We start from the raw sequence: 23393 nt of genomic DNA on the forward strand, positions 1-23393 counted from the left end.
CTGCTTTAATTCACAGAAACTACCAAAAGGGATTTTATTTGTACAACTTGAAAATAAGGAGCAACTTCTACTCCTAAAACATCTTTAAACCTCATCTTGGAAAGAGGTTCTTTTCAACAGCAAGAAAGTTATCAGCACACGACTTGTGTGTCTGTAGTTTTGAGTGATGGAAAGTGAACAACTCACAGCAGCAGTGCTTTCTGAAGGAGGGCACTTAAGGAAAATCACAGCTGCCTCATCTCTCTGCCAATCAAGCCATATTTTTCCTTCTCTGTAGGTTAGGTTATTCTGCCTAGGATAAGTCATTCTTTGAGGATATTGCAAAAAGAACAAAATGAATAAAACATTTAGGACAAGCTTTTTTTCTCCTCAAAAATTTCAGGAAGTTTTGGAAATCAGGGGAACAGCAGCAGTTGCTGAAGGGTAAAATTCTTAAGGGTAGTTGTGCAACTAAATACACTTTTTCTGCAGCTGATAGGAGAAAAATCTGTGTGCCAAATGGCCAGCATTGCCACTATTCCCATGACCTTACTTAGCTTCATGCTTTGGTCAGTCATCTTTCTAGTTTGTAGCTACCTGTTTTCACAGAATACTGAAAATACTGAAAATAAAATACATAGTTCAGTGATACTTCCCCCCCCCCCCCCATCTGACACAAAAGAACACTATCCAGTTGCCAGAAGAAAGAGAAAAATCAATATGGAAACAAGAGACACAACCATTTTTAAATAAAGTTCACTGTCAACAGCCCTGCATCTTCATCAGTTCAAACAGGGTTAGTACAAGGTGTGTAGTAGAAGGGATGGTAGTTTATTAAGGATCACATGGCATTCCTTATCTTCAAGGAGGGCATTATGTATTATGGATAAGGAAAAAACAGAAACTCTGGAACTGTCTATTTAAATAAACCTTTAAGTTAGCTGGAATTGAGCAAAGGACAGAAATGACCAAAAGATGAGTCAGTGCCACCACTCAGAAATTAGCCTCTTTGCTTGCCAGTTGAGGCAAAACAGTATAGAGAAATTCTGACAATCCCAATATGAAGTCAGTTCCCATTCATCTTAGGCAATGCCTGTTCCTGGCCATGGGAAGGTTTTCACTGGCCAGTCCCACAACAGCTTTGCAGAAACCATAGGCAGTTAGATTTGAAGTTATGTTCCAGGAAAACAGAAGAGATTCAGAACTCTTCTTATCAAAGCTGGTCTAAACAACAACAACAAAAAAATCCTTTAAAGATGGTCACTCTTGTACGAACATTTAGGAAGTGCTATGAAAATTTCCAGCCTCCCAATAATATTTCCATTATGAGAAAATAAAAAATTCCTTAGGCGCTAATGACACAGACATGAACTCAGCCAAAAGTTAGTCTCGCCAAACTCCACCTAGACTTAGAGCATGAAGTTCCACCTATATGTTCTGGGGAGCCACTCCAGTCCCAGCCCTGCTCCTCTCCTGTCAAGTTTAATTTCTTCATGATGCGCCATGAGGAGCATGAGCTGGCTGGAACACCAAATCCCATCAGAGACTCTGAAATCACTCTGGCTCATTARTCATTAGTGATGGTGAGCACTGGAGACCCAACGTCTCCAGTGCTCACCATGCAGACTGCTTCCAAGAGAAAGGTTATGAGTCACCTCTTAACCCCACCCTCACACTAGCAATCACTTCAATTATTTTATTCAACCAGAATCACATAGCCAAGGAAAAGCTAGTGGAAAATACGAGGAAACTTTTCTTAACTCTCAAAAGGCTAAGGAAATGGTCTGGTTTTAATAACGTTGAGATTTGCCAATATAGGTTTTTTTTTTCTCTTGTCTTACAAGCTGAGTATTTACAGTACAGCCATTACTTTTCTCAAGCCTTTTTTTTCTCTTCAGTTTTTGGAATGTCTGCAGAAATTGCTTAGTATGGGGTCCCTATCTCTGCCAAGCAGAGCAGCCCACCTGGTGTCTATGTTTTTTTCTCCATTCAGATGTAGGGAAGCTTGCCAGACCTGCAGCTGTAAATCAGAATCTCTTTAGCAGAACCAATGGGCTGCTTCATGTCAGCAGAGGCTTCTCAAGCCAGCTCCATCCACAGAGATACCACTTCATTTCTAATTTGCCTCTACATAAGAAATTCATGCTGTTTTTAGGATCAGAGAAAGACAAGTAAAAACAAGAATGAGAAATGCCATGTCCATGTTGTAAGTTGGCTTTGAAATATTCCTCTTACAGTGCACACATTGACTATTTTATTAGTTAGATCATATGTTCAAATATGAAAAGAGTTTTTAGCCAAATATTCTATTTGAGAACTTTCATTTGAAGAGAGCAGGGTCTGTGACTGTAAAAGAGAGAAGGGAAAAAGAGAGAGGTTGGGGGGCGGGGGGGGGGCAGAGGATGAGGTGCTTGGATTCACAGCTCCAGTTCAGGAGAAAAGTTGGATATCCAGAGTCCTTTATGTGATGGGAAGGGGAAAGGGATGACAGTGACCATGCACAGCAGCTCCTGCAAAGGAAACTCTCCAGAAAGTCTTTGCAGAAAAAAATCCAGGTATCTATGGGATTAGCCCAAGGACTGAGGTGGGCAAAGCCCTGCATTCACTTTCTTCATTTGAAGAGCTGAAACACCAATAAACCCCTAAAACTACAGGCCAAATTTCAACCCATAGCTGGCTCACTGCAAACTGCCATCCTGTAAACATACAGCTTTATTTAATTCTAAGACATTCATACTAAAGGAAATAATTCACTAGGAAACAGCTTGAAAAACCAAAATTATTTTGCAAATCTAAAACATAACAGCTTAGAAGACCTCAAATTCCAGAACTTTAGTCATCCTAAATACTCTTTTAGATGTGGAAATAAACTGAGAGTGGTTTAAAGCTCTTAACATGCAGTACATTCTTTCAAATTCATTCCAAAAGATGCCCCACATCTGGGGCAAACGTTGATAGARCAACACCTTAATTTTCCTTGCAACTGGCACATTTGGGCTATAATTTACATTCACTGCAGCCAGACATTTAATTCTTTAGGTAGAATGAATCAATGAACTAATAATTACTGTAAGAGCAGCTGAGGATCTGATCTCCAGGCTTTGTTTAACAGGCTCGAAATAAATTCTACTGTGTCACTCTTAACGTCATCATACTGCCTCAGGACAAACAAGTTGACTCTCTGAGAAACCTATTTTCATTTAATGGTGGTTAAACCAGCTAAACAAAAACAGACATTTTAAACTTTAAAGAAATATTCAGAACCTCCAAATTAAATTTATGATGTAGATGTGACACCAAGGTCTTTTATCATTTTTTTCTTTAGAGACAACAACAGCAACAAAGTAAAAAAGCCTCCAACCAGTCTGAGGGAGGGGAAAATAAACTGGACAAACTGCCAAGAGAGAAGATAACAAAATGCTGGCATCCGTGGAGCTGTTTGCTGGCAAGCATGAATATCATTTACTAATGTTTGCTCCTAATTATATCCCTGCAAGATCCAGAGTAATACCGTTGAGAAAGCTGCCACTTTTAAAACACTGCCTCTCCTGCACAGGTCTCTGGGCATGGAGGGGTGAGTGCATTGGAGGACAGAGCCACAGAAAAGGGAGCCCCTGCCCCTCTCTGCTCTGGTGCCCGAGAGGCAGGGGGGGAAGGATGAAGCTCCTCTGAGCCCCCGGCTCCACTGCAGAATCCCAGAGGAGTGAGGACAGGGATCCTGGAAAGATGCCAGGGTGTTTTTGCTTCCTCTCCCAAAGTGGCCAACAGAGATGGGCACGAATAAGAACAAGGAATTTTCTGAAGTGACACCAGAAAGTGGATTGAGCAGCCAAGTTCATGTCACACCAGGTCTACAGAGCCACCAGATGGTAATGGAGGGATCAGATATGGGGTGTTTGCTCACAGCAAAAGGCTTTACAGCTCCTTGCTCATCTCCTGTCCTGAGTATGCTCCACCTTAACAAGATCTTTCACAAAAAATAAAATTACAGAATTAAAAGAATGAGGGTGAACAACAGCTCCATTCTGGGAATGTCAGCAATCCTCCCCCCACTCCCTCCCCCCCCCTTCCCCCCCCAAAAAAAACTGTCATAATTTACTCAGAAGAAGACAGTAAGGACAAAATACAGAAGAATGGTCTATTCAGTCAGAAAACAAGATGGAAACATGTCAAACAGCGTTTTCCAAATGTCTCTCATACTCAGACTATTGTAGATAGGCAAGGTGAGAGGCTGGTCAAGAGTAAAAATTCCCAGGCTTTGAAAGGGGCCAGATTTTCACCCCCMAAAATGTTAATAATGTTAAGCCACACTCCCTTACACCACTGATGAGGATGAGAGTGAATTTAACTAAGCTCATGAATCCCCATTCTTTGGAAAAAAAAAAATAACAATCTTCCTTAGAAGATTAAAACTGTATGCATTCAGTTCTTGAAGGACTTTTTAAACACCCATGACAACAAAAGGAAAGAAAAAAGAAAGAAATAAAGAAAGAAAAAGGAAGCAAGACCCCCCCCCCCCCCCCCCCCCCCCATGGTTCTGGAGCACTGGGTTCGGCCACATGGAGAGTTTTACATTACTTAATGCTCAAGGAGGCACAACTGAGGCCTCTCCAGGACGTCAGTCACCTGGAGAAGGATGAGGAGAAACAAAGGTGAGGAGAAACCTTAGAGASAAGCAGAGCTCCTGTTCCTATTCCTGTCAAACCTCAAAGGCAGAAATAGAGCTCACTTCAGATCTGATGTGATCTATAACATTTGCGCTTTTGTACTGCGTTGTACATTTGCACTACATAACATTTGCAGAGCTTCATTCAGAGCATGGCTGGGTCACAACACACTGAGCTCCCTAGTGCACCTTCCCTCACTGCACTGTGCAGAATGAATTTCAGCCCTTAATTTGAAAAGCAGATTCTGGTCTAGAAAAATGGACCACAGCTGAGGGTCACCCAGCTGCACATACCTCTCCGAGACGTGAACGGTGGCCACTGCCAGCAATAACTGCTGGAACAGATTAGGGGAGTTAAGAGATCCCTGCTTGTTTGTTTGGCTAAAATGAGTCCTCAGGGCACAGGCCATAGCTCTGCTCACTTCCTCTCTGCAGGAACAAGACTTTTGTGGATGAAAGCATTCGGTAACATGTCTGTGACTAGCGACAACCCTCTGCATTTGAGTGCTATGTTCGCCCTGCTATCTTCAATAACTTCTCCATATTTCTATTACCCATTTTTCAGAAAGGCAGGCGGCTGTACCAACCATCTGGAATATTAGTATTTTCCCATCGGTCTTTTTAGCAGATGCAAACACCAACTCATCTCCAAAGGAAGATTTTAAATAAAGAAAAAAATCTCCTTTACAAAGCTAGCACTGGTCCATCAGTACAGGCTCTGGGTCCTGAGTTCAAAGCACAGCTTCATCTTTCCTTCCACTGCACTTCTTTCCAGGTTCCCAGAAAATATCCACATATCCAAACAGCCGTAAGTGGGAAAGTGCAAGTGTGAAGCACTTGCAGTTCATTCCAGTTACTGGGACTGGGCATAAGACTTAGTGCTCTCACATCTACAGACCTACATGCTTCACATTCATATTAGATATTTGGGCTGGTCTTGTCTCCGGTGGGAACACTATTACAATTGAATTAAGCAATCAGAGTGGTTCCTGGGTTGTATGCTGCTGAAATGTGGCCCTCACCTTTCAAGCTCTTTTGCAGAATGCAATCAAATGCAAAATATTTGCTGTTCACAGGGTTCTGGCATGGTCCAGGACATAATAAATGCTCTGAGACAGGCTTGTTAATTATTATTCTGGTGCTTGGGTGACAGAGGTTGCTGCAGAAGAACAACACACTGAATGTGCAGACCATGTCAACATGCATTTTCAAGGCGAAACCTCTGACAGCAAACTCTACCTAAAGCTGTTGCAGATGAGGAGGCAGGACTTGCAGCAGAACGTGTCTTGTTGTGAGAGCATCAGTGTCACCCTCAACATGAGGGAGCCAGCTGCGCAAGGCCTGGGTTCTTTGCCCCAGGATGGTCTCCCATCCTCCTCTACTGCAATCGAGGTAATGTGTCCTCAAGTGCTGGAGGAGGGATACCTTGTGGCAGCTGTCTCCTCTACTTAGGCAATAAAGGCCTTTCCCCTCTCTTTAAAAGGCAGGTTTTTACTCCCCAAGAGACTAGCAAAGAACAGATGAATAATAAAGTTAAACTCAAACACGAGAGATAAAGACTTTTCAGTGCCTCTTTTCGAGTCTCCCAGGTTCTCCAGGCTGGTCTCCGGTGCGGTGAGCTATCTGCCACGCTTTGTGTGGCTAGCCTGAAATTTGCTCTCTCAATGCCATTTTGATGTGGAAATTCAATCAGCTGCATTTGCAAAGAACTTGGCACAGCTCCACATGCAAAGCTCTCCTGGAGCTGCTGGCAGGATGAGATGGGGAGAGGCACACGGGCTGCTGTAGAGAGAAACCCTGCTCCCTGTTGCTGGACCTTGCTGTCCATCCTACAGTACCATTTTTCAGCAATGTAAACTTACTGAAAAGTATTTTATATTTGCTGAGGGAGCTCTGCCCTGGGCTTCACAACTAGGTTCTGGTCCCTCCTTCTCACTCACTTTGGCTGCCAGCTCAATATGCCTGATCTCTGGTGCAACAGAAACATCCCAGATATGGAAGACACTGTTGCTTCTGTGACCCATTGGGATGCTACAAGAGCCTGAGCACTCTGCTGTCAAACAAGGATGACATTCATTTGGTCTTCGTCTTTCCTCCTCATGCAGATGCCCCCTCCTCCCAAACCCAAAGTGTTTATCACCATAGAAAAATCTAGAGACAAAGAATATGCTCTGCTACCCTCACAATGTCAGACCTATTTAGTGCTTAAGGCAATTATSGCAATAATATTCTAAAAATAGGCTCTAAAATAGAAAGACTAGAAGAAAAAGGCTGGAAAAGTCCAACATGACTTTCCTCAGAACATCTAGATCATTGACTAAGGTATCAGAAACTACAGAAGTTTGGGTGATTTGCTTGGACAATCTGCTTCCTTTATTTCTACAAATAATATGAGCACAAAAGGCATGATTCCTTGCAAAAGGAGAAGTCATTTCCTTTTTAAGACACATTCACTGAGGAAAAACTAAAAATCTTAGGAGAAAATAATGATATAAGAAAAGAGACAAAACAAAGCCCACACTGTTTGCAGGGAATTACTTGGCTGGACACCATCAGAACATGCCATTCCAACTACCTTAGAAGATCAGCAGGGAGAAGTCTCTTTCCATCTGGAAAACTTTCCTTGCCTACAAGGAAAATTTCAAGATGCATTTCATGTTTATTATTTTATCTGGGGGAAAGTTGCAATAGTCTTTAAAAAATAATAATCTAAATATTTCCCCTGCTTCAAAAAACACCCTGCCAAAATCCTCCTTCCTCTCTGTCTCAAAAAAGTTATGCTTTAAAAGATCAGTTAGTTATAACCATTTAAAAAATTTAATAGTCCTGGCCATTCCTGGATCATACTAGAGTAGTAGCAATAACAATGCATTGTCTCCTTCTTTAGGATACTGGGCTGCAAAACAAGAACTCACACTCCAGTAGATCCCAAGTACTTGCCTGCTCTGCACACAGCAGATTTTAACTCATGTATTTAGGTTATTATTACCACTGGCATCATGGCCAATAAAAGAGGATAGAGGGAAGTCAACTGTAAAGTAGTAACTCACTTTTTTTCTTCAGTCATGCTTGAAAATGAAGTCCATATTTTCCTATAATTCATACCAACTTTGATGTTTTTTATTCAAACTTTTTTTAAAAAAAAACATAAAATAAAAATGAGGTATTACGATCAAATGGTTTTTATCAATCTCCTCTGTGCTGAGCCCCTCTCCTTGCGGCGGTTCCCGGGGCAGTCTGTAGCATAGGTCCCTTATTAAATCTATCCTGCTTTATCCCTTATGAACCTGCATGTGTCCCTCTGACAGTATCCAGCCCTCTCTTGCTTGTCTTGCATAACAAAGGGGATCTTTAAACTTTGAACTGAGACGATCTGATAAAACTTTGCAGTGGGAGCGAAGACCCTTCTCAGAGCAGCCTCAAGTTTTTGATGTTATTTTCACCAGTTTATATGGTCCACGTTACACTTACATCTTATCATAAGCTTCAATGCTTCCATCACATTATAAACAATATTCCAGACCTAAAACAATTCCTGTGAATATATTAGAAGCAACGACATCAAGGYCTAGTCCCTAAGATCCTATGTGATTTTTAAATCCCTGGGCTATGATGAAACAGAGTTGCCTTTCTGATTGTCCTTACATCCTCCTCAACCTCCCACCAAAAAAACACCAACAGGTCTGGTTTTTTTTCGTATCAGAGCAGAAAGACAGCACCACTATAACTGCATGTATTTATTTCCCAGCTCATCAACCTAAACATGGTGCATCCACGTACGCAAGAGGCAAACGCAGAAGCTCCAGGCTGCGGACTCGGCAGGATGCAGGAACAGGAACAGTTGATGGGTAAGCAAGGCCGCTAACTCCACTGAATTCCCCTCTTAGCATCATTAAAATGTCTAACAAACTCCAGAGTTCTTGAGGTAATTTTTTGGTCTCTCCAACAAAACAACAAGGCTCAGAACCCCATGCCAGTACTCATCGCAACCTTAGAGAGATCCGCAGCGCAATGAATGCTTATGCCAGGACCTCAGATAGGCAGCAGCTCACAGGCGGTACCACCAGTGCTCACTCAGCCCCTTTCCCTTGTTCCCCTGCAGCTCAGAATTAAACATAACAACCTGCAGACAATTTGACTTAATTGCAACTGCACAGTCGCAGGCAGGAGGTGGCTGCTAATCAAATGGGCAGTAGCCAGGGCAACGAGTGAAGAACAGCTTTTGCCATATGCAGCTGCGGCTGGGACGGGCTTAACGCCTTCCTCACCAGAGCCACCCCACCTTGTTCCCAACGCGGAGGTTTTGGCCAYCCGCCCCTGGCATTTGGCTACTGCTCCTTGGCCGACTGACATGTGCGTGGCAAGGACAGACGGCCGCCACCAAGTGCAGCTGAACCAGGCACCAGGGACACCGTGACACGTTAGCAACTCAAGCGTTGAGCAGTGCCAGACTTCGCTTGCAGGGGGCTGTGCAGCTCCTTGCACACATAGCTAATGAGAAACAGAAAGATCGTTCACTATCATTTAAGAATAATTTTCTTCTGATGGGCTCCTGTCTGCATGTTGCTGTCCCCTCCTCAACTCCACCCTTGCAAACAACTGTGTCATATCCAGGGGACTACAGCCTTCTCCCTGCTGCTGCAGTTCCAGTCTAAGCAGCACAGTTAGGATTTCTACACACACTTTCCAATCAGCCTCTCTGATTATCTTCCCAGTTCAGCAAGTTTCTTTCTTGAGGTTAACTCTTAATTTATTTCATATTTCTTTAGCAATGGAAGGCTTACCACTTAGCCTATTTTATATATGACTTTTTGTATCTCCTTCCTGGGAGAGCCTTCAGGCTCTAGGGCTTATGCTCTCCTGTAAAGATTAGGGTGTCTGTCAAGCCTCTCCTTTACMTATGCACACATGGATGTTTAGGGAACCCAACACACCTGATCTAATCTTAACAGTTATGGGGAGCAAAGGGTTCCTATATGGAGCTCAAGGTCATGAGCCAAATCTGCTTTTAATGGTAAGTAAAACTGTTCGTAACAGTAGCCAGGAGCCCTCCTGTTACTGCGCTGATGTAAAAACACAGCTAAATATAGCACACAACAGTGTATGTTAAAATGACAAAGACCGTAATTAGAAAATCCTGTCCTCCCCATAGAGCACCAGCAATGGGGCACAGGATCCCAAAGTTACCTGCAGAAGGTTATAGTGGGTACCTGGCTCTCACTTGGGATGCCTGAGGACAAGAAGAACCACAGCRTTACCATATGGGGCGTGAGAGAGGGGAAAAAGGAAAGAGAAACTGGCTAAATTTTCATGCTAATACATGGCTGTTTTCCACTGTCCCTTTTGCCTACAAAGGCAGCACAGAGCAGCACAAYACAGAAACAAGCTGCACAATGTCAGTGCATGGGCCACACGCCACCCTACGACTTAAAGGCACCTTCTGTACTCTCTTCCTTTCATGTAGTCACTCACACACTCCTCCTTCCACTCCAGGCTAAGGAACATAAAAGAAATCCCAATCTCCTTTAAAGCTACCTTAGGGAAGTTCAGGCTCCCTTTCTCCTTGGAAAGCCATGTCATCAGAGAGTGAGCACATTGTAATTATCAAGATTTTTGTGTTCTTCTGTATCTTCATACTGGGGTGCCATAAAAGTTACATCACTCTGGCTTTGTTCCTTTTCCCAAAGGGATTCAAAAGTACTTAACTAATTAATGTCAAATTATTAATGATCTATTGCTTCATGTCTGACTGGAAGGAGAAAAAAAATTCATTGCAGGTGCAGAAATAAGCAGGAAAATAAAGAGGGAAGAAACTATCCTCTTTCTCTCTCCTCACACACTCCTTTCTTCACCTTCGGAATATACAGGCACAGCTTCCTAAGGATTTGTTCTGTTGGCCAATATCCAATCATTCAGGGGCTGAACAAACCAAGCWTATTTTCAAGACTAGAAGAGCAGCATTCACCTCTCCTGAGCYTGGATTCCCAGATCCCAATGTACTTGTTTGGACACCAGCACCAGTGCCAGCAAATGCAGCAACAGCTCCCAGCTCTGGATGCACTGAGCAGCGTTCCTCAGCTGCTCAGATTGCTTCACAGATGGCATTTCAAAGCAAAAGCATCTGCTTGTGTGCTAATATGAGCATCTGCACAGGCTACGCAGGTAGCACTGCCTGGCTCGACAGAAGCAGGATGGGATTAACGGATCATCACTTAGCTCCTTACACACACACACACACACACACACAAATGCACACACACCAGTAGGGAGGGAAGTGGAGGGAGCAACAACAGTAGTTTCTGGATGAGTTGGAAACATAGACTTGGCGAGCAAAGATCTGCTCAGCATCTGTCTCAGCAGTTGACAGTTTGGGCCCCTCTATTTCACTCATATTGCAAGGCCAGGCCACCTTTCTCTACAAAAGAGAATCACTGCAAAAGCCACCTGCTCAAAAAACAGTCAAGCATTCAGCAACTTTAAGTACAAACACTGTTCCACGCAGCAGAAAGGACATAACCCATGAAGAGCTGTGGGCGGGGAAGATCCTTAGCTCTGCTCCAATGCACAGAGATAAGCCTGTCTCCCTCAAGATGTTTCTTTAGGTCTACCATGAAAGCACAGGCACAGGCAGCTCCACCACCTTCTCAAGCGTCTGCTCCTACTCCTTCTCCACTGCAGAAGGGCTATTTGCTACAAGAGTGCAGAAGCAGCCCTGAGTGGGCCCTGAGGGTGAATACAGCCTGGAGCAAGGAAGGAGAATAGGGAAACACAATTTTAGAGTAACATAAAAGATTGGCTTAAAATGGCATCCTTGCCTTGAGTCTAATTCTTGCTTCACATCTCTTAGGAGGTAAAAAGCCTTTCCTTGACCTTGTTGTGAGCAGTTTCATGGTATTTCCTCTTCTGGGAAGGGAGGAAGGACTCCAGTAACCAAAGAAATAAAATAAATTTGAAGACTCTGGAATGCCTGCATTTGTTCCAAACTGCTCTTATGGCTATTTTCGCTCTCCTTGTTCTTCAGTATCACCTCTTGGAAAATTAAAACCAGAAGTAGAAAAGTAACTTTAGTTCTAACTAAAACATCAGTAGTTAGGTTGACTGGAGAAATTACCCCCACCAAGCAAAGGGTCTACCACCATCCTGGCAAATACAGGGCAGCCTTGGTCGGCCTCCTCTGCCCTTGGAGGAYAAGGGACAGCTCCGGCTGTGTGCGAAGTAGGTCATGTTGTCATTGGCACTGACTTTTCTAGGAAAAGCCACCCAAGTTTGTGCTTCCAGAAGATTAAGCCTAATCCCAACAGTGGATGTGGATAAGGTTGAGGCCAAATTCTTCATGCTTAAGGATAAAAGCACTGTATGCGTCTGGCCAAGAGGCTTTCTTCCTCCACTACACTTGTSAGCATATGAGCACACATTACATACTCTGAGAGAAAGCCACATGGTCAGAGGTGAGAATGATTTTATGTTCCTCTAAGTTATTTGTTCATGGTTGTGCATTGTTTTAGGRATACAAAATATGTGATGCATAAAACCTCAGCAATCCAATTAGCAGACTCCAAATATGAACATCATTAACAGTTTGAAGTGTGCAGTACATTAGTGACAGTCAGATAAGAATGATGATACTTGGCTTCCATTAAGATGCTAATAAAGATAGTAAATAGTCACGAGCATTATTGGCTGTGTGCACACAAAAGCTGTTCACTTTGAATAGGAAGTTGTTGGTAGTAAAATCCAAAATTTTATAGAAATTYGGTGGCAAAATGCTCTTGTAACTTCAGTGTAGCCATGGAATGACCAGCACTGATGTCAATAAAGGAAAACACTCCAATCACTCCAGACAGCCTTTGCTGTTAAGGTGTTACATGAACCTCTTGGAAATACAGCAGAGAACGAGGGTTCAATGCAAACTCATAGTTCAGCACAGAACAGCACCTTCCTTCCTCTGCATCACCTTAATCTGCTCCATCCCAAAGGTGCCCAAAGGACATCTGCATGGCAGAGCTCTCCCTGACAGGGTCTCCAGCCTTTACTTCAGAAGCCATGCAAACTTGTGGTTCTGGTACAGTTAATACATTTGCAAATTGCAAATTTGGGAGCCAAAACAACTGCACACACATGATGAGCTAAAAAGCAGATTTTGGAAGCACAAGTAGGTTCTCCTTGGAAGGAAACAAAGCTATTTACTCTGAGCTGAAAGTGGATACATGCTGATAACAAGGGCTTGCAAGTCATTCTGGTTTTGACACTTAGTAATATCCCCAAAACCTTTGGCTGGGAGGTGATATTTCCTACAGTACAGAAACCTCAGTTAAGAAATTTTTACACATAACTGAACACCTTCTGTCAACACAGCTACCTAGACAGAGATGTACCTGCTCACTGGCCCACCAAACTAAGAATTTAATCCCACATTATACTTCTGCGTTGACCGATATATTACAGATAAATATTTCCAACTAAATACAGAGTGCTGATTTAAGTGGTGCATAGCCTGGAGTTACCTTGCCTTGTTGCTTGTTATCAGAAAGGTGTTAACAGTAAAAAGCATGAATATGCCGTGCAAAATCTCTCCTTTCTTTTTATCTTTATTAAGTATGACTTGCATTTTGGTCAGCAACGTAATACAGAGGGGCTGATGAGTAAAGTACTGACAAGAAATTAATGGGAAAAGGAAGGGAGAATAGGCTCATAAATGGAGTTTTAGCACTGAGGAGAAAGGAGTGGAGTAATACAGAGCTCCTCATCATGAGGAGTGCTGGTTACCTTTGGACGCTTCCATTCAACTTTCCTTGGTGGGGCCCTTGTATAGAAAAGGGACTCGTCTGAGGCTGGAAATTCAGGATCTTCAAAGAGTCGTCCATGCTCAATGCACTGCCCTTTCAGCTCCTGGTACTTCTGTTCTCTGAAGAGTCGCACTGATGGAGACATATCTCTCTGTCTAGACAAAAAGAACATTGGTTTGTGTAAGTTGTAAGTCTCTTTGAACAACACAGATAATGCCATTCACCGACCTTTGACAAGACAGCATATAACCAGTTGTTCAAAACAAAATTAATTATAGATTTCAATTAAAAATAGGATTATAAATCAGATTATCCTAAGGGCTAGACAGGAAAACGTTAATAGACAAGATGATCACATACATCAGGGTGACACTAGGATGATATTTTGGCTGGAGAGGTTGCTAATCAGAAGAAAACATTAGATAGCACAGACTAGACACAAGGACAAATTTTTGCCTGGTCTAATGGATTGGAAAAGTAATCTAGATAACAGAGTGAGGTCTGCCACTCAGTTTATACTTTCTGTGAAGGGCAGGACTMTGTTTCTGTTCTCATGGAACTGTAGTACATTCCTCCTCTGGCCACTAAAGCTCTAATTCTCTACTTCAATCTGAAGATTGGGAAATGAGAGAAAAACAAAGTAGATTTCCACAACTATCCATCTTAATTTCAATGAGGATACTTCAGCTAGTATTGTTGCCTTTGATCTTTTTGTTACATTCCAGGGATATGCATTCAAACAAGTGGCAAATATTTGCAAACATTGATGGGGAACTGAAAAAGATTGCTTCCAGTTCATGATTCTGAGAATCATGACTGTCTAGTCCGGCAAGTTTATGGTCACAGCTACAAGACTCAAATAAATTGCTGAATAACATGTTGCAAATGAGAAATTAACTGAAGAAAATATTTAGGACAGCTTGAAGGGGAATGCAAAGGATGCTCCCATCTTTCTAAAGAGCTGTTTGAAGAGAAGGAATGGAGGGAGTATGTGAATTTCCTGTTTGAAACACACTTGCACATCASTTGCTCTCTTCTCCCTTCTCACCGTTGGTTAGGCATGTATCTCCCCTTCCTTAAGTTATCTACAGGAATAAATACTAAAAAAAAAGTAGGGTTTTGATTTGTTTTCTTTTTTTGTTTGTTTTCTTTGTTTTTAAAAAAAGAGAAAAATAAGAAGCAATAAAGGTTATCTTGCTGCACGTAACGGAACTAGTTCCGAGCCAGCACTTCAACTGCTAGCCTGGTAAGTTCTCCCCCTTTCTCAAGGCAAAACTCCAGCAATAGATTTTGCATGCCTCAAAACTGGAATGACTTTAAGTCAAGTCCTGATATTGCTGGAATTGATGGAAAAAAATCCCATGCCTGCAATTATGCCAGGGTTTCCCATTTCAGAACTGGGCCAGAGAATCCCTCACTGTATTAAGGATCACTTCAACAGACTRAAACTGTACATTAAGGAATTGTTCAGAAATAGAATCGTTTGGTGCTAGTGGGTCATTTCTAACTATTTCTTTGTTTTTTTTTTTCTGAAAGGCTATTTTCTTGGTTATTATCCTGAAAAAGTCACACCAGGCATCTTATTTTGCAGATGGTCTCCCAAGAAAAGGCAAAATATGCAGTCTTGCTTCCTCCCCACCATGCAATTCTTCAAAGTCAAGTGCACAACAACTTGTTGAATATACAAATATAGTTGAGGGACCAAAAAAAAAGGCTAATTTGGGTGGAAGAGAGATTATCTCATTATAACTGGCACTCTTGCTTATTAAAAATTCCCCACCAGCTAACAAAGATTCCAAACTGAGCCTATTTGCAAGATAGGCTTGTTTTTAAAATCGCCCCAGGGTGATAAGGTTTCAGCTGTCATTGCCTAATTCACACAGATAGRTCTGTAATGACCTCATTCCCCCACCCTTACCCCCTTTTAGCTGCTGCATTGCAGTGTGAGACCTTCCAGCATTAACTCTCCTGGGCACAGCAGCAAGTCTCACACCAAGGCACAGAACAAAGGAAAAATGCAGCAYGAGAAGCCAGGTTGCTGCCCACCTCATCCTTGGCCCCGGGGCAGCACTCCCCAAGGGACCACTAACAACAACAAACTTGTCCCATGAACTTGTTAACACAGCCCTATCCAGGCTCCCTGCACCATCCTGAGTACAGTGGACGGGGGCTGCTACTGCTCCCCAGCCTGGCTGTTGACTGCTTTTGAGCTACCCAAGAAAAACAGAGCATCACAGCTGAACCAGATCCCAACACTGCTGGGTACACTGGCAGGAACTCAAAGACACCCTTTAGAAACACAAGGGAAGGCTCTTTTCWTGTTGAAAAGTACACAGGGAAGGAGGTCACTCTAACTTCTCTATAATAGAATGTTTCTCTATAGTTTCTCTATATGTGCTCCTCCTGCCAAGGTGGGCACCTACCAGCAAACTGCTTAAGCTGGCTGATGCTGAGAGCAAGCACGTCTTCTGAAAGAGATCCCCTCCAGTGAGTGCTCCTGCTGCTGCCTGCAATATGGAGCAGTGCTGCATAGCAAGGGCTAGAAGCACTGTCCTAAAAACACTGTACTACTCTTTGGAGACCCTCTGCTGCTCTATGGCTGTACAGAGAGGGTGGCATGATTCCTGTGGCAAGGGATCAAACAGCCCTACAGCACAGTCCTTTCTCTGAGTTTGGTCATGGTTTCCCGACTYGATTGTGTTTTGCTCCTTTGAGTTTTTCCAGACTCCAAGCTGAGCTCCTAGCACTCCATTCTACTGGCAGCACAGCCGATTCCAAGGTCTTASTGAGCCACGAGAGATCCTCTCAGTGTCAGCAGGCATAGAGGAGCTCATGAATCTCTCGGCTTTCTAACACCAAGCTGGTAAAGTCTTTCTCTAACCCTCTCACTCCAGAGGGATTCCTATTTGGACTGGAAAAAGGATCTCAAGTCAGCACAGGCCCCTTTTTCAGTAAGCCCCCTCTGYAGCCTGACAGCAGCGACATTTTTGCAATCTTACTTACAGCTAATACTCAGAGACGCTTCCCTCTGACGGAGTGAGCACGAGTTCGGCTAAGTTGCATTCAGTACAGCTGTAAATGCCAGCTCCTGGCACTATTAGCAGTTTTAATTAAAGGGACATCCACTTGAAATCCAATTCTTCCCAAGAGCATGAAGACAAACTTAAAATATTGTTCCAGCTCTGGAGAGCCACTACCAGGCAGTTTCTCTACATTCACATTTTCCTTTCTTAAGCTTTTTCTTTCCCTGCTGCAACACAAGAGACACAACAAACAGGGTGACTAACTGTCCAGAGAGGCACGCAAGTAAAAATTACATCCTAGTTGCTCTTAAATGCATGGAAGCAGCACACCAAAACTAAGGGAGAAAGTCACCACTTCTTAATCCCTTTTCTGTTACTCTGTATTATTAAGTATCATGCACAGGAGAAACTGGAGAGAGAAGTGGAGCTGCTGAGCTCTCTCTGCCACTCAGCACTGTGCTAGCCCATAAGCAAAAGCCTCTGACAYGCAGGAGGGGCACGGGATGGCATCAAGCTGCTCTGTCTTAACCAAAACCAGCGCTTTCAATTGCAAAGACGCTCTGAGACATTGCCAAGTGCTGCCGTAAGCCTTGCCTTCTAGATGAAACCAAGGAAGAGTCTTGGCACGTTGCAGTACATTCATTTCATCAGGAATTCAGCTTTCTGTTCCAACTGAAGGACTCGCAGGAATTTCCACACACAGCAGCACCGAGACTAAAAGGACAAAGTGCACTTCCAGCCTGTATTTATCTCCAGAGTTGAACACAGCTGTGAACAGGAATATTGCTTCTTCCAGCAAGAGGACAGATGATCAGGGGAATGCCAGAAAGGATGCACACAGTGTATGCTGCACTCTGGGGTAGCACCCTTGATTTAAGAATAGCCCTTAATTCGTACTGAGCTTGCATTGGTTTCATTTAAACCATAACTAGTCATCAATACTAGTAACAACCTGGTTCTCAGGTTTCTCTTCTGTAACTGCAGCTGTATGCTTGCCTTGATAACATGCAAAATCCCCAAAGCTAAACTGTGCTTCTAACAGCGAGCTATCATGCAACCCCAGAGTCACTGTTTGGACTACGAGAGCAAGTCAGAGATTCAAGTATTTTACTTTTCAAACATAACTCTAGTTTACTTCTGAGTAATCACACAGAGTGCTTCCCAAAAAGCAAACCTGTGGCTAAAAGCTTTAAATTAATGCCCCTCTGAACTGTTTCCCTGTAAAACTCCTAATTGAAAGCACTTCCAGGATTCCATCTGGAAAAGGTTATTGCATTGTTATTCTGCGCAGCATGATTGAAGGTCTTCAAGCAATGACTTCGTAAATTTGTACAATGGGTACAGGAGAATTCAAAGTTGTTGCAAAACTTCCATTTCATATGCACTGCAGCTTGCTGCTTTCGGCTGTTATCAGCTCCCACTGATACATCAGGAGTGTCAACGCCCGTAACTTAAAGCACTGCAACAAGAGACATTTAATTCTTCAAATTCTTCATAAAGTTAACATGCTGACTGCACCAGGTTCTGATGCTATTTTGCTGTCCAGTTTTGCCATACTTGGCAGTATAATTGAGAAGAAAATTCACACACATTTTCTGTTAGGAATATCCATCCATATCCTATTATGTCTGAGCAGAAATGGAGGGGAGACTAATTAGACACCAGGAACTGGACAGTCCACCACTTGGCATCAAGAACTGGCAGAATCATCTGGCTACCAGGCAAAGTGCTGCTGGAATAAAAACAAATAATTAAATAAATCACAGCATGCAGCTTTTCTCTACTGCTGCAACGKGGTGATGGCAACCAGGTTTTCCTTTCAGGTTTCTTGCAAATGGTCATTTCCCCAGAGAAAGGGACTCCACCTGGCTTGAGCAGGAAGAGGTAGAATTTATGGGACCAGTGGTCAAGAAAAGAAACAAACGAAAACCTCTTCCTGCTTGAAAACCAAGACAAATCCACATGCATGTGCACATCAGAACACCGTGCAGTATGATGCTGCGGTTTATGGTCAAAAGCACTCAAATTCTGGCAGAACTTGCTTAGAGAGGGCAAGCACTGGCATTACTCCTCTCACCTTCTTGCCTCTTCTGGAGAAGTTTATCACTAACAGCTGCCTGCAAAATAGCTTTTAACCATTTCCTCTGTCACTCCTTGAGAAAAGGCATAGTTTTCACAAGGAGCAGAGTCCAGAACAGTGCAGAACTGCCATCTCCAGCTGACAGGCTTCCCCATGAAAACTTCAACAGCTCAAACACCTCAGCTGCCCGGAAAGCGGAGACGGAAACCCAGGGCTCCCTTTTTGCAACTGAGTCCTCTTTGCCCAGGCTCTAGGGAGTCCTTCAGGACAGAAGCTGCCACTTAATCATTTTTGCTGCCATTTTATTCCCTAGTGAAAGGCGACCCATTTAGGGATGTGTACATTGCACAATCTGGATCCTTTAATTAGGATCAGCCAAGGGCAACACCTTCAAGGCACTGCAGGCAGTGAAGATATTTAAACCTCAGAGGTATCTACATATTTTGAAGAATAGACCTCCACGTGACTTCCACAATAACCCTAAATCCAGGTAGATTTGCAGTTAGCTAGAGAGAGCTACAAGCTAAGTTCTTAATTGAAAAGAAAGTGATTTAGYGTTATAGATACCGGCTATTACAATTACTATTAATGCAACTTGAGAGATCTTTAACTTGCTGTACAGAAAATGCTRACAGCAATATTGGCTGATTTGTCCAGGACACACCTTTATGCACAAATCAACAGAAACTTAGCTACTATGTGAGACACAGAACAAAAGCCTTTGCTTTATTAAAATTTTAAAAAGCCTCGCTTGATATTTTACAMTAATCCACAGTGAGAACCAATGGGATTTCTACCAGACCTGAGACTGAGACACTATGAAAACCAGAATTATATGGGGAACAAAACTAAAACACGCTTTATCAGCCTGGCTCCTTCATTTGGGATATCTGTTAATCAAATCTGCAGAGAGAACAGTCCTGCTCATGCTAGGCCAGAAGAATGCCCCCATTCTCAGTGGGGAATGGGGGCATCCCCACTTCTGCAATAAATCACAGGGAGCAGCAGGCTCCAGGGTTAGCGTGCAATCGAGATGCAACTTTCTCAAACACACATTACTGCAGCACACACAAACATCTCCTCCCTGTGTAGATTACTACTAAGAAAAAGTTTTCATGCTGATGTTAAAGCAGCAAACCAAGTAAATACAAATGTATGTGACACCTTTGGCACTTACCTGGTGTGGTCAGTCCCTGCTCTGAGGCACAAAGCTCCTCAAATCACTTCTGCAAACAACATCCCCTCCTCGCTTCTTAACCTGAAACTCTCGGACTGTACCACGATCCCATCACTAGAGGGGTGTGCTCCAGGATGACCCTTTCCAGAGATGACTCACAGGGACACCAGGAAACCATGGGAGCTGCCCCGAAATGCACAGCCTTGTTTATTCCTCCCAAACTGTTTGTGAGCTGTGACTGCGGCCCTAACTGCAAATGAATTTTTAAAGGAGGAGAGGAGGCAAGGCCATCTGGCAAGAGTTACAGGCTTTTTTTTTTTTTCTTTTTTTTTCCTTTTTCTTTGTATGGAAAACAGGGTAGATTAATGTGTACAACTAAAGAATGATACTCCTTTTTAGGCTGCATGCTGTTTCCTCACTTGCATAAAGCCAGCGCCGATGCCTGTGGCTCTGGTTCTAGTGGCTCTGGTTTGGGGATTCAAGGGGCTCTGGTTTGGGGATTCAAGGGGCTCTGGTTTTGCAGCTCCTGAGCTGTGGCAAAAGCCAACAGGCACCTTCATGCCCTCAGCTCTGAGCACCACAGCAGCGTTGGACATTAAAAGGGACCTTTTCTTGCGTCTAGAGTCCAGTATATCCCCCGATCCTGCTCTTCCCGTTTTACTTGTGGAGGAGAAAACAACGTGAACAGTGAAGAAATCCTGCATGGCCAAAGGACAGAGCAGGCTCCAGAGGTCCCGTGTCATTAACGAGTGACACACGTGACACTCCGGGCCTTCTTGCCCAAGCCCTGACCCAGCCCCACCAACCAGTCCTGCGACACTCGAGCACTCGGGTGTCCTGCTAACCAAGGGAAGATACATCATTTCACATGGGTAAGGACACAATTTAGAAATGGGAAAAAATGCATTTTATAACTAAAGTACAATAAAAAAAGGAGAAAAATAAATTCTCATCAAAACACAGTAATTTAGCCAAAAAAAAAAAAAAAAAAAAAAAAAAAAAAAAAAAAAAAAAACTTATCTCCATAAACCCCTCAGCCTCAATTTCATTTGGAGTAAGCCCAGGACATATGGATTTGACATGAAAGATACCTTATTTGAGAATTCCATAATTTATCCCTTTATATAGCTTTTGTTATGTTTTTGTAAATGTAGGCCATTTTTTAAACAAGCACCACTTAAAATACATCGCAAAATTTAATCTGACAGATATCAAGACAAACTCTCAGCATTTTAAAATATTTTCCCTTGCCTTCCTCCACCACATAATCCCTCCTATTTCCACAGGGCTGATCTAAATTTACAAACAAGTCCATTCCCCTGGTGGGCTGGGTATTCAGCACAGCTCCTGCTTGCTCAGAGAAGGTTAGTTCTGGGGGGTGAGACACATCCAGGAAATGTTCTGAAGATGAAGTGTTAAGTACTGCCATAAATCTCTGTTCTGCAAGGTTCACTGTCAGACTATTTGCTCTCTTATAAAACACTTGTTTGACTCCCTTCTGAAGGCATGCTGAATTTTGGACAGACATAAAGTCCGTGGAAGCTACAGTTAAAGCATTCACTGCCTTAAAAAAAAAGAAAGAAACAATGATATGAAAAAGCCATGTGTTTTCAATACTTGACTGAACATGCAGATCAGAGTTTAAACCATAATAAAAGCTGGCTTYATCCTACATACAACACGCAGGGTTGAGGAAGAACATTTTCATGTCACACTGGGGTACAACCTAATTCCATTGTTTTTTGTGAGCTGATAMTATCCACAGCTTATGCAGGCATGTTCTCGCCGTAGGAGCCTTTGATCCAATGCTATAACAAAAGTCATAAGAAATATTTTTCATGTAAGTAACAAAGTTGGTGGTATAAACCAAGAGTCATATAAGATCTCTGGGAACTAGGGAGGAGCTTTTCCTGAAATCTCTTCAGAAACAGGAATTGCTTTAGAAAGGGAGCAAGGTGAGCCACACAGACAAGTATTTGAAGACAAGTGGAAAACTCTCCTCTTATTGCAAAATCATGGCAGAAAAAAAGCTTGTAAGTCAGTAAGGGCCATGCTGAAGTAATCAAAGAGACATGCTCATCATGGTTTGGAAAAAGGCCTTACTAACTGTGGACAGTCTGGACTTCCAGCACATCCCCTGAAAATCCTGGATGCTGCTCCCAGTAGCTTCTAGGCTCCTTACTAGAGAGATGTCCTAAGCATCATCATCACACCTTCATCTAGGCTGGTTTACATGAGTGACTGCTGCATTTCTAGATGTCCCAAACTCTCCCCTTCCCTTGCTCCTAGAAACAGTCCCAACTACACCTAACAGCATCCCTTCCCTAGGCACTGTCCCCAGCACTACACATACCTCCAACTGCTCCAAATCCTTGAGCCAGCCACAGGATCTCCCTTACCTCCTTACAGCTCGCCAGCCCCTCTCTGACTAGAGCTCTACAGGCCGGGCTGCAGCACTCAGCCTCATTACTGGTTTAGGGGCCACCTGTGCCTAACACAGGACAATTCACAGCTGAGGGAGACCACAAGCCAGCACCACGGTCAGGTACTTCACCACATGGCTGCCAGGGACTTCAGGAGACTGTTTTGAACCAGGCAGTTCCCTTTGGTTCTGTGCTCCTGTGGGGCCCTCAGTCATACACAATAACTGAGCCTGGCTCCAGGCTTACAGACTAATGGGCAACACTTCTGAACAGAATTATCAAAGTGCGTAAGAGCTGCCCCAAATACAAATGACAGTCATTAGAAGAGAAACTGTTCCTTTGGAGAGCAGCTGGAGCTCTCGTCCTTGTGGCCCAAGTCTCCGCTGTGTCAGTAATCGTGGCGCATTTCCCATTTGAGCCCCGTGACTGTTTTGCCAACACAGCCACATCTTTTAAGTTTTAATATGCTTGAGGCCAAACTTGTGCAGACTATACTCTAACACCACCTATTTCTTAGATTCAGCACTTTTTTCCTCTCTCACCATATAACCTTAAGCAGAGCTATTSTTAGGGAAACAGCAGAAGGAAGGTGTGATGGCAGGGTCTGCCTGGTGCCAAAGGATTTCAGGGTTTCACAGAAAGGGCATGAGCCTTCAATCCAGACCCAGTTCCAGATTGCTTTGCTTTAGTATCTCTGCTCACGCCTGCGAGACGAGCTATTCCTGCAGTGTGTCAGGGAGGTTTGGCCCCACTCACAACTGTTTATCACGGGTGCCTGTGACCTGCTTGTCACCTTGAAACACGCTCCGCTGCCAGTGCCTCATGTTCCACCAGAGCCACATTCATGTATTATTCACTTATTTGCATGGGGCAAATTGTTAATAAAACATTAGGTGGTTTCCAGCAGAGATTCTCCTTGAGGGSTACATGGCTGTTTTGCTTTTTCTCACTTAGGCAGTTTTGTATAGACAGGAACCCAAGAGGCAAAAATGGAAAACAGACCTGGATAAACAAAAGCTCCAAATTCAGCCTCGTGTTCTCAGCTGAGTCTAGTCAAGGAAAGCACTTGGAAAACGGACCACTCAGAGAAACGAATGGGGGGAAGGGGGCTGCAGAACAGACCCAGGACCTTGAAGTAACTCAAACTCAACTCACCTGCAAGGCCACCTGCAGCTCGGTGCTCCTCCACCCCTGTTGGCGCTCTGCACAAACAGCTTTTCTCCTGCAGTCTCATGGCCACCTCCTCTGTGCACAGAGCC

General features: G+C 43.4%; 1 protein-coding gene across 3 annotated transcripts in view; it reads right to left on the reverse strand.

The window, feature by feature from the left end:
• The window catches only part of CAPN6 (calpain 6), a 47113-nt gene extending 25005 nt beyond the window's left edge, over nt 1–22108 (reverse strand). Inside the window, exons 1-2 of one of the 3 annotated variants that reach the window (XM_026044545.1) lie at nt 22065–22108; nt 13412–13586 (exon numbers count right to left, since the gene is read on the reverse strand). In XM_026044545.1, coding sequence (XP_025900330.1) covers nt 13412–13576 — 165 coding nt within the window. In that variant the 5' untranslated portion in view covers nt 13577–13586; nt 22065–22108. Of the gene's footprint in view, nt 1–13411; nt 13587–16434; nt 16452–19711; nt 19875–22064 lie in introns of those variants that run through there. The other 2 variants (XM_026044544.1, XM_026044546.1) reach the window with 2 other exon arrangements.
• Between the last annotated feature and the right edge of the window lie 1285 nt (nt 22109–23393).

The sequence above is a fragment of the Nothoprocta perdicaria genome, unplaced genomic scaffold (assembly GCF_003342845.1).
Source record: "Nothoprocta perdicaria isolate Ctin4 unplaced genomic scaffold, notPer1 scaffold_370, whole genome shotgun sequence".
Classification (NCBI taxonomy): Eukaryota; Metazoa; Chordata; class Aves; order Tinamiformes; family Tinamidae; genus Nothoprocta; species Nothoprocta perdicaria.